This window comes from Diabrotica virgifera, chromosome 1 (genome assembly GCF_917563875.1).
Source record: "Diabrotica virgifera virgifera chromosome 1, PGI_DIABVI_V3a".
In the NCBI taxonomy this organism is placed as follows: Eukaryota; Metazoa; Arthropoda; class Insecta; order Coleoptera; family Chrysomelidae; genus Diabrotica; species Diabrotica virgifera.
Genome location: NC_065443.1, coordinates 79640067 through 79652591, shown reverse-complemented (window position 1 = coordinate 79652591; position 12525 = coordinate 79640067). Strand labels below are relative to the sequence as shown.

General features: G+C 31.7%; 1 protein-coding gene across 1 annotated transcript in view; it reads right to left on the bottom strand.

Moving 5' to 3' along the window:
- The window catches only part of LOC114327224 (uncharacterized), a 128605-nt gene extending 118073 nt beyond the window's left edge, over positions 1-10532 (bottom strand). The window contains exon 1 of the mRNA XM_028275772.2: positions 10141-10532. Within this exon, the coding sequence (XP_028131573.1) occupies positions 10141-10270 (130 nt within the window). The 5' untranslated portion in view covers positions 10271-10532. The remainder of the gene's footprint in view (positions 1-10140) is intronic.
- Positions 10533-12525: the final 1993 nt, after the last annotated feature.

Below are 12525 nucleotides of genomic sequence, written 5' to 3'. Positions count from 1 at the left end.
TTCTTTGAAATATTACAAGCAGAGATGGACAACGAAGGAGAAAACATTATATTAATGGGAGACCTAAATGGTAGGGTGGGAAGAGACAATAAAGGGATTGAACGATACTTAGGGCAACATGGAGAAGAAATGAAAAATGATAACGGAAACAGAATCATAGATCTATGTATAGCAAATGATATGGTTATAACGAATTCAAAATTTATGCACAAAGACATACACAAATATACTAGAGAAATCTCATCGAGAAAAGAAAAATCCATAATAGACTATTTCCTAATAAAAAGAAAAGACCTAAAGATGATAAAAGACGTAAAGGTAAAAAGAGAGGCTGAAATAAGCAGTGACCATTACTTGCTTATAATGGAACTAAGGGTGTACACACATAACACAACAGAAAAAAGAAAGAAGATAACTAAAGAAAAAATAAAAAGCTACAAATTAAGAGAAATAGATAGTAAAGAGAAATACCAGAAGAAGTTAACCAAACAGTTCGAGACTATAAAGGCAATTAACACAGGAATAGAAAATAAATCGAATCAATTTAAGGAAATCATATTGAAAACAGCAAAAGAAGTATGCGGAACAACTAAAATCACAAACATATATTCGAAGAAAAGTAAATGGTGGACAGCGGAAATACAATGTAAAGTGAAAGAAAAGAAAAAAGTATGGAAAATGTATCTAAAAACCAAATCGGAGGACGATTTCGAAAAATATAAAATGGCCAGAAACGACATTAAACAAGAAATTAAAACGGCAAAAAAGAAGTCTTGGGAAGATTTTGGACACAAAATGAATGAAAACTATTTTAATAACCAAAAATTGTTCTATGGTACATTGAAACAGCTAAGACAAAAGAAAACACATAGATTAAGAAACATAAGAGATAAAGAAGGAAATATATTAACTACAGAAAGAGAAATAATGCAAAGATGGAAGCAGTACTTTGAAGAACTAACAGAATGGAAAAAATATCAACATGAAAGAGAGGAAGACATGATCGAAAATACAGAGGAAATGCAGCAAATAACAAAAGAGGAAATTGCAGAAGCCATTGACAAATTAAAATTGGGAAAATCTCCAGGTCAAGATGAAATCACAGCTGAAATGTTAAAGTACATGAGTGAAAATTCAAAAGAAAAATTCCGAGAACTACTAAATGAAATAATCACAGCAAAGGAAATACCATCTGATTGGAAAACAGATATAATAGTACCACTGTTTAAGAAAGGAGACGCAAGAAATTGCGAAAATTATAGGGGTATTACATTGACAAGCGTTCCTGCCAAAATATTCAATAGAATAATTGAAAAAAGGCTAAGGGAAAAACTAGAAATAAAACTAGAAGAATCCCAGCATGGCTTCAGAAAAGGAAGGAGTACCCAAGATCTGATATTCATATTGAGACAAATAGGAGAAAAACTATTGATGAAAGGCAAAGAGATACACATATGCTTTATTGATCTGAAAGAAGCTTTTGATAGAATAAGAAGGGAAGATATATGGAAATGTTTAAAGAAAAATGGAATAGAAAAGGATATGATAGAAATAATTAAAGCCTTATATAAAAATAATAAAATAAAAATAAGGACTCACAATCAAGAATCTGATGAATTCCAGGCAAAGATAGGACTAAAACAAGGCTGTGTACTAAGTCCATTACTTTTCTCAATGGTAATAGATGACGCAATAAAGCAATGCAAGGAGAAATCTAAAGATATGATATTGGGAAAATGGAAAATGAACAATGTACAAATACAAGAATTACTATTTGCAGATGATATGGTATTGTTAGCTGACACGGAAGAGAAACTGCAACAAATAATAAACACTTATATAAAAGAACTAAGAAAAATGAACATGGAAATAAACACAGATAAAAGTAAAACAATGGTTATGGCAACTACAAAAAAAGTGATAAAAATTAAGGTAGGACAAGTTTTGGAACAAGTAAACAACTACAACTACTTAGGTACAATTATTGAAGAAGATGGTAAAATAGACAAAGAAATAAACAATAAAATAGGAAAAGCAGGGACAATTTATAATACATTAAGAAATACGTTCTTTGGAAAGAAAGAGGTACCCAAAGAAGTCAAAACACAAGTGTACCAAAAAGTGGTTCGACCATCAATCGTCTATGGGAGTGAGTCGTGGACGCTAACAAAGAACAACAAAAGAAAAATCAAAGCTACAGAGATGAGATTCTTGAGAAAAATAGAAGGGGTCACACGAAGAGACAAAATAAGAAACGACACAATAACTCAAGCTCTAAATATAAAACCCATAGAGACAATTATAGGGGAACGACAGTTAGGATGGTTGGGCCACATCCACAGACTAAACGACACAAGAATAACGAAAAAAGTATATGAAGTCAGAGTACAAGGGAAAAATAAAGTAGGTCGCCCAAGAATGAGATGGGAAGAACAAGTTAGACAAGAAGCAGAGAAGAGAGGACTGCAATGGAGTATGGTAAAACAATTGGCTCAAAATAGAACAGCATGGAAAAGAAGTATCAAAGAAGCACCACAAGATTAAAACATATGGACAGAAAAAATGGGTCAAATAAGTAATTTATATTTATTAAAATTGTATTTAGTCCTGTCGCCAGGGGGGGTACAACGGCCTCGTTAATTCAGATGGACTTACCCAAGTTTTTTTTATGTATTTTGACCCGTAGAACACGAATTTTTTGGGTAACAGTTGATCCGGATGTCGATAAGATTGTTATAGACCAAGAACTTGAGGAATCAAATAACAGCGATTTTTGGCAAAACAAAACAATATTTTGTATTTTTTGGGTCATTTTAAGCAAAAAATATTTCTACAAGTTTTTTAGTAGGATGCACAGTTTTCGAGATAAACGCGGTTGAACTTTGAAAAAATCGAAAAACTGCAATTTTTAAACCCGAATAACTTTTGATTAAAAAATAAAATAGCAATTCTGCTTAGCGCCTTTGAAAGTTCAAGTCAAATTATGTCGGTTTTGATTATTTGCATTGCTAAAAATTTATTGTGTTATTGTTAAACGAAGCTACAAACAACTAGTGCGTGAGTGATGTTTCTATGATTTCTCATTTAAAATCGAACGAGTAGGTAGAATAGGTACTAGTAGTTCAGAGAAATAAGGAAAAAAAATATCGTGTTGGTGACACATCCCCCTCCAGGCTGAAACCAAATTTTTCGAGTAATGTGGCCATCTATAATAATAACCTATATGTTTCCTGCAGCCGATTTTGATGATATACATAGTTATAAACAAATGAAGATCAAAAAACGGTAAATTTTCGCTTTTTTCGTCTCTTACTAAAAAATTGGGCATTTTAAACAAATTTGAGAGTAATAAAATCATAAACCGTATAAAAAACTTCAATATTGCGTTCGCTGAATATGTCTATCCTTATTGGTTACTTAGAAAATTGCCAAATAAATCATAAATTTTGAGTTTTTATAAATATTCATAACTTATGTAAAAATTAACTTAGAACCTTCTTATTACATGGAATGCTGAGACTTATGGTGCTTAAATTACACCCTAAATTCCAAAGCAATTGGTCAAATAGTTTAAAAGTTATTTAATTTGTTTATCCAAAATTAATTTTTTTTGCAACACTGTAAGTCAGAAAATGATGAAGTTACAGTAATATTTTGGATAGTTTATGAAAGAAGAAAATTTACAGTATTAATTTAATTTTAAAAAAATGACAAAAAATAATTATAGATATTGCAAAATAATTTTGCAAAAACATGTGAATTAAAAAAATGGGGGGGCTAACTTTGTCCTTAAATGTCCTAGAACAGTTGTTTTTCTTTCTAAATGTGTATAAAAATTCAGTCTTTCTAAATATGAAAAAATAATTTTTCTACGGGTAACGGTTAAAAAGTTATTCTAATTGTTTATAAGTAAGCAAAAAATGGACATGTTTTTGCAAAATAATTTTACACTGTTTAAAATTATTTTTTGTCATTTATTTTTAATTAAGGTAATAGTATAAATGTTCTTCTTTCATAAACTGTCCGAAGTATTATTGTAACCTCATAATTTTCTGACTTATAGTGTTGCAAAAAAAATGAATTTGGGAAAAATAAATTAAATAACTTTTAAACTATTTGACCAATTACTTTGAAATTTAAAATATAATTTAAGTACAAGAAGTCTCGGCATTCCGCGTAATAAGAAGATTCTAAGTTAATTTTTACCTAAGTTACGAATATTTATAAAAACTCAATATTTATGATTTATTTTGCAATTTTCTAAGCAACCAATAAGATTGGACATATTCAGCGAATGCCATATTGAAGTTTTTTTATACGATTTATGAGTTTCTTACTCTTAAATTTGTTTAAAGTGCTTAACTTTTTGGTAATAGACGAAAAAAGCGATAATTTGCCGTTTTTCGATTTTCATTTGTTTATAACTATGTATATCATCAAAATCGGCTGCAGGAAACATATAGGTTAATAATATAGATGTCCATACTACTCAAAAAATTTGGTTTCGGCCTGGAGGGGGATGTGTCACGAGAAAAACCTTATTTCTCTGGACTATAGTGCAATCAAGACTATTTCTACGTTACATGCGTTAAAACGCATGTAAAAGCACGGGAAACCCTACGTGTTTATAGCTTTGTTAAACAATAAAAAAATAAATTTTTACCAATGCAAATAATCAAAACCGATATAATTTGACTTAAACTTTCAAATGCGGTAAGCAGACTTGCTATTTTATTTTTTAATCAAAAGTTATTCGGGTTCAAAAATTGCAATTTTTCGATTTTTTTAAAGTTCAACCGCGTTTATCTCGAAAACTGTGCATCCTACGAAAAAACTTGTAGAAATATTTTTTACTTAAAATGGCCCAAAAAATACAAAATATTGTTTTGTTTTGCCAAAAATCGCTGTTATTTGATTCCTCAAGTTCTTGGTCTATAACAATCTTATCGACATTCGGATCAACTGTTACCCAAAAAATTCGTGTTCTACGGGTCAAAATACATAAAAAAAACTTGAGTAAGTCCATCTGAATTAACGAGGCCGTTGTACCCCCCCTGGCGACAGGACTAATTGTTAAAATAAAAGTTTTGTATAATTATTAAAATGTATTGAAATGTAGATATTGAACTAGTTGTAAACAGCCCAACACCGAAAGGTACGAATGGGCTTAACTGATTAAATAAATAAATTAAATAAATAAATAATGTTCCATAATATGTAATTATAAATTAATCTATTAATCTTAGAGCCATCTACACAATAATTGTGAAAGTATCCGAAGTAAGAAATTCATATTTTATCAGTAGAACGTCAAAATGATTAGCAAAATCTTAAAAAAATCGATTACAATTTAATTACTTTTTGCGTTGTAAATATTAAGCGATAACAATTAAATAATAAATTTAAAAATTACCGGTGAAAGTTGAATTAGTAATCCGCTAGGAGCGACACCAGCGAAGCTCAGAGCGTATATTCTAACAAATTTTAATAGTTTTTTTCTACAAACGTGTTAAAAATGCAATAATACAGTTTAAATTAAATTTTAAAAAACCTTTTAAACCACCTTTTTCAAATTGCGCAAGTTGTACTATTAAGATTAATGTTAATAAATGAAATATAAATATTTTGACGTTTCACAATTTGGCAATTCAATTTTAACTGCAGTGCCTTCAAAAATTTAAAGCAATAGTGCTTTAAAGTAGCATTTTTAATACTCCTATGGAGTGCTAAAAATTACATTTTTAACACGGTTGTAGAAAAAATAAATTAATTACTGGTATAGCATAGCCAATTGCATTTAAATCAAATTATAATATTATATTAAGTGACATAGATATATGAACATCCAATATAAATTCAAAGAAAAAAAGAGTGGGGAACTCATGGAGAGGCCTTTGTCGAGGAGTGAATGCGAACAGGCTGAAGAAGAGAATATAAATTATTATATTTTGAAAATGTTTTGTACAATTATACAGGGTAGCAAAATAAACAAACGATGAAAATTTCAATGATTGAAATAACTTAAAGGGTAAATCAAGTCATCATCATCCATCCTCGACACTCAACTACTGAACATAGGCATCTTCCTCCTGTTTCCCACCCCGTCTATCTTGCGTCTCTCTGGTCCAGTTTTTATTTAGCCTTCTTAAATCGTCAGTCCATCTTGTAGGCGGTCGACCGACGCTTCTCTTGTCTTCTCTTGGCCTCCATTCCAATAACCTCTTCGTTCATCGCCCATCTGTCATTCTGGCTATGTGTCCTGCCCATCTCCACTTCAACCTGGCTATCCTTTCTATGACGTCAGTCACCTCTGCTCTTCCTCTCATCTCTTCGTTTTTGATTTTGTCTCGTAGAGTTATTCCCAAGATGGCCCCAACATGGTAAATCAAATAATAATGTGTTAATGCACCTCGGAGGGCACACTCTTAGATGCGCCTGGGTTCACTTCTGATCAGGTGGTCAATATTCTCCTAGAACATCTCGTTTTATGCCCTAACCAACTTCTTTGGCAGTGCTCTCAAAGTCTCGAGAGGATGGTCTAAATTAAGAAGTCTCCGACCCATCATGTTCCACGCGTGTTCAATTGGGCATGAATCCGGGGAATATCGCGGGCCAGATCAAAAGATTGACTCCAGCCTATTAGTAGTAAACGTCCTAGTAAAATCAGATCCCATTCATTATAGGTACCTTTGTTGTTGACAATATCTATATGGTTGGAAGATGGTGAAATGGCTGATCTCGATGCCTCTAGTAATGACCTCAATTTTTTCAAATTTCTATGTACTATAAATAATAGCCCGGGAGCTGGTGTCAAATTTGACCAGGGCATTTTAGCATGACTGTTTTTTTTTATTTAGTTAGGTGTTCCAAAGCTTATTAACAAATGATGTGTCACCTGGCCCAAAACCGGGACTATTAGGCAAGAAAAGATATAATATGAAAGAAGATGGAAAAATCCTACAACTTATATGTCAAATCTTTATCTCCGTGATTTATATCCATAATGGCTTAGTGGTTAGGATATCTGGCTCCTGGCTCTTACTCAGGAGAGTCGGTTTCGATTCCCGGCGTCGGAAATCTTTTTTGTTTTTAAAATTGACTTTTTGATTTGAAAAATAATTGTTTATAATATTGAAACTCACCTGGGTGAAAGCCAAGAGCCAGGTATCCTAACCACTAAGCCATTATGGATGTAAGTCACGGAGATAAATATTTGACATATAAGTTGTATTGTTTTTCCATCTACTTTCATATTTTATCTTTTCTTGCCTAAAAGCCCCGGTTTTGGACCAGCTGACACATCATTTGTTAATAAGCTTTGGAACACCTAACTAAATAAAAAAAACAGCCATGCTAAAATGCTCCGGTCAAATTTGATACTATCTCCCGGGCTATAAGGATGTGTTGGAGTTGTTGGAGGTGAACAAAAATCTAATAGGCAAACTTAATAACTTTGGATATACTATGGTATTGAAGGATAGGCGTTTAATAGTCCGAAAACACTTAAAATACTCCTCTTTCAAGCGATTTAGAACCCTCCCGTGAAGTGTCACCATGTGGTTTTAAAAATAATCAAATAGGCCTAGTTTAGTCTGTATTTCCACTTTAAGATTAAAAGAGGGAAAAATCTCTTTTAAAGGAAGGCATTACCTAATGTTCTTAAAAAAAATGCAGATTTAAATAGTACACGTAACTCGGAATTAATAGCAGATACTTATGAAGTACCTCTTCAAAAGCAACAAGCAATTCTAATTTTTAAATTGTTAAATGGAAAATATTTTATGTCACGTCAAAAAGTCAAAATAAAATAAAGTTGCACAGTAAAATTTGAAAAAAATATGTCGAAATTGTAAAAATTGAAAAATTGGAATATTGAACAGTCTTTACGGTAGGGATCCTGGTCTACTCAGAAAAATGCAGCGGGTGGGGAGTCATACAGCACTTTGGTTGCTTTGGTGCAATTTGGTGGTGTGTTGGTTAAATCGTGCAGTACACGATGCTGCTAGAAAAGGCATTCAGACCATAAAAACATTTTCAGACCATAATAATGAAAAGAATTTATACTCTAGCTTAATAAATGTTATACTGAAATGATGACATCTCCTGAGGTAAAATGTTCCAGAAGCAAACTGAGCCTCTGTTCTGATTTCCAGATGAGGACTATTTCAGGGGTAACTCCACTACAGGTTCGAAAAATTAGAATAGAGTCTTGGAGTCTTGGAAGTCTCACACATAATTGGTGAAAATTAGCCACCATTTTACTTTAAAATTAAGTTTATTTCACATAAAATACATTTTCTACATCCGAAGTGGATATCCAACGTTAAATGAACTTAATTTTAACATAAAATTGTGGCTTATTCTCACTAAAAATACTAACTTGTATTAAGATGCCACAAAAAAATAGCTTCAGAACAATATGAACAGTCTTAGTTTTAAGTACATACATAGGATCGGTATTACAGGACAACGGAGGAATATATTGAGATGCGTGCAGTAAAATTAGGGTTGAATGGATAAAGTGGAAGGAAGCAAGAGGTGTGTTGTGTGACAGAAAAATTCCAATGAAGCTGAAAGGAAAATTCTATAAAACAGCCATAATACCAACTATGATGTATGGGGATGAATGTTGGGCAGTTAAAAAGAAAAAAAAAAACAACGGATTCATGTGGCGGAAATAAGAATCCTTAGATCGATGAGTAGAGTGACAAAAAAGAATAAATAATGAGTATATTAGGGGAAGTCTAGCGATGGAGCATAGGTTAAGATCGCGTTCGATCTAGACATGGTTTAAAAAAGATGCAAATTTCTTAAGCCTTGTTGATATTATGGATGAAACTTGATCCATTTCTTTAACACATAAACAAAACCGCAGTCGATGGAATGAAGACACTATGGTTCTCCAGTGCCAAAAAAATTTCGCATTTCTCTGCAAAAGTGGCTGGCTTTATTTTCTTGGGATTGTGAAGAAATAATCATAACGGATTTTCTGAATAAAGATAAAACATCAACTGAGAATTACTATTCGATGTTACTGAATACTTTGCGAGAAAAAAAATGCAGAAATCTCGCTAAAAGTTGTCTAAAGGTATTTCGATTTTACAGGGCAATACCATTGCATACAAATTGTATGCTGCAATCAATTCATGTTTTAGTATTTTAATTATTGTAACACTCTACTTACTCAACGGATCTGATTCCGTCTGATTATTATGTCTGATTTAAAAATCAACGAATGGGCGATAAAAAATGAGGAAGGATGGTTCGCGGAACAGGATAATTTTTTTTAAGTATAGAGGCATTGCTAGTTTGTTGTAATAAATATATTAAATTAAGGAAAGTACGTTGGATAATAAAACTTAAAAACAAAAAAATAAATACTTTATTTTGTTTAATCGTATATGAAGCTTAGAATGTGAATGAAAGATGAAAGATTGGATATTTGTCTACGTAATCGCCTCTTAAGGGGGTAGGCGTAAAATATTGGCCCAATGCTATTTAAATGCATTCATTTTTTTCCAATCGTGAGAAAACTAATAAGTATTTTTGAAAAATTTAAACGCAGAATGAAAGATTACATTATTACCGAGAGCCGAAAGTCCCTAAAAACTTCTATAATGTTTATTTTAATAAGTTACAGGGGTAAAAAAAGAGGAAAATTTAGTGTGACGTTTAGTTTCAAATATTTCATTAAAAAAACTTTTTGTTTATTATAAGGGACTCTCGGCCTTCGGTTATAATGCAATCTGTTATTCTGCGTTTAAATTTTTCAAAAATATGTATTAGTTTTCTCAGGATTTGAAAAAAATGAATGCATTTAAATAGCATTGAATCAAGATTTTAGGTACAGTATCAATAATAAGTTTTTTGAATTTATAAAGTATTATATAAAGTGAAATAAAATATACTTAAAAAGGTCTTAAATATACTTAAAAATATACTTAAAAATTGGTTTTCTTTTCTTTTTTATTTACATTTTTGTTAAAAAACTTGTACCAATGGAACTTATTTTGATTTTCTCTACAAAAATAAATAAGTAAATATTTTGTTTTACATTTTATTTATAGTTTATATTTAATGTTTAAATATTGTGTTATAGATTTGTAAATTTTATTTAGTAAATAAAGCTTGTTTACTTACCAAAAGTTGTATTGGTTATCCTATTTAAAAATGTAGTTAATTTAGGTTCTTGAATATCAACATTAAATTGTGTATCTACGAGAAGAAAACCAGCGAAAAGGCACACGAAAAGTGCATATGTGCGCGACATTTTTAATTACTTGTATATAGTATCGGTATATTTGTAAAGCAGCCAAAGATTGGCTAGCTATTGACTTTTTTCGCTAGATACAGTCGTTGTTATTTGAAATGAAACCGAGAGTGCAACAACGAAATACTGATACCAGAGGTATCTTGGTCGCGAAAACTTAAATTCAAACAAAGAGAGGAGGGGTTAAATACTGAGAGCAACGCTTGCACATCGTCCGTTAATTATTGTTGTTCGTAGGGACCCCCTAATTTTACAATTTCTTTTGATTACGAGATGTGTATCGTATACGTAACTGCCATTATGATAAATACCAAAGTGAGTACATATTTCGTTCGCTCTGAAAGTGATCTACAAGGTTGAATATCAATTAGCTTATAATATACAAGAATAAAAAACCGCTAAACGCCATGAGTGGCGCATACAATATTCCAGCTACAAAAGATCTGATATGAATATTACGTGGCGCGAAAATGTATTTTCATTTTGATGCAAAACAAAATTCTAGTTTTATTTTAAAAGATTTTTCCATAATATTTGTTAAATTTGAAGTAAACGCGCCACAAAAGAGTAACTTTGATACAGTTTGAATTTTGAAACTCTTTTGTGGCGCGTTTACTTCAAATTTAGCAAATATTATGGAAAAATCTTTTAAAATAAAACTAGAATTTTGTTTTACATCAAAATGAAAATACATTTTCGCGCCACGTAATATTCATATCAGATCTTTTGTAGCTGGAATATTGTATGCGCCACTCATTTTTAAGGCGTTTAGCGGTTTTTTTATTCTTGTATCAGGAGTTTTTCAAAGTTATTTATAAATTAAATGTATGAAGTTGAATGCAATGTTCCTCTATTACTCGTTAAGCTTTATAAATGGTAACCTTTGTTGCATTATCTCCCAAATGATCTAGTGTCCATCATCGAATGTACACTAGATTTTTTTCTATTCGAAATAGATTGAAAAAAAATATTGAGATGACCGGTAAATGAAGTCGGATTGCCCGTTGCCAGATCAAATTTAGCGTCGTAATCACTACAACTACATAAACCATTTCGGCAATAATCGTTAATTGGATTATAGTTTTGTAGCTTAATAACTTCTAAAAGGCTTAACTGGTTTTGATCAGTAAACATGAGTTTGAAACGTATTTACCAGTAGTATCTGATGGATCTATAGTCGAGGAAATGAAGCTGAAAAAATGGCAAAACCTCGCAATTTTTTCATCCAGCATCGATTTGTACAAAAATTTGGGATTAGGCTCAATACACCCTCTAGTTCATTTTCTATATTGGGCCGTTGTACGCTTTTGGTTTTTTAAGGGTGAAAACTACCCCTAATTGTAAAAAAATATAAAATACCATTTTAAACTGTAATATTGTCAACATTTGGTTCTTATTACTTACATAATGATTGTTTTATGCTTTAAGGTATACCATCATAATATTTCAACCCTTAAAACCACCCTTGTTGGAGTTATATATAAAAAATTTACTTATCCTAAAAGAATAAATTCGGCTTGCATCAATTTACATAAAAATTTGGGATTAGGATCATCTCACCCTGTACTTCATATTCTATATCACGCTTAAGGGCGTTGATTATTTTTAGGGGTGTAAACTACCCCTTATTGTCAAAAATTATATAAAAACATTGTCCAATAATAAATATTCAGAATTCATATTCGATATTGAACAGAATTATTTTATCACCCAGTAGACCGCACGAATTTATTTATTTTATATTCACGCACGTAGATTAATTAGTTTAGATACAAATTGGTCAATTATCAACAATATAATTTGGAAATGTCACGAAACTGCTGACAAAAGTAGAATTATTTACCTTAATTAGATATACAAATCACGGGGGACTAGCGTCACCTATGACCCAATTTAAGCTTCTATAAAACTAGGCTCTTGGGCCTAGAAAGAGAGTTCTCATTCAGTCTTCAGCTAATCGCGTATCAATTATCAGTTACAGTGTTCGGCGGTTCTCCCGGGATTGAAATATATCCTTGTGTTCGTCTATATCAATAAACGTATTTATCGCTACTCACGTCTTTTATATCCTACGTTTTTACACATGGTCCTTATCGAGAAAAAAAAGGAGGCCTACAAGTACAGTCCACACCAATCGAAATCAGTAGCAAATAGACGACACTAGGCCCGGGAGAACAGAACCAGAGCGAAGCAGAAGCCGTAACCAGAAAACTACAGGCCAGAAGCCGTATCCAGAAAAATAACGGTCAGAAGCC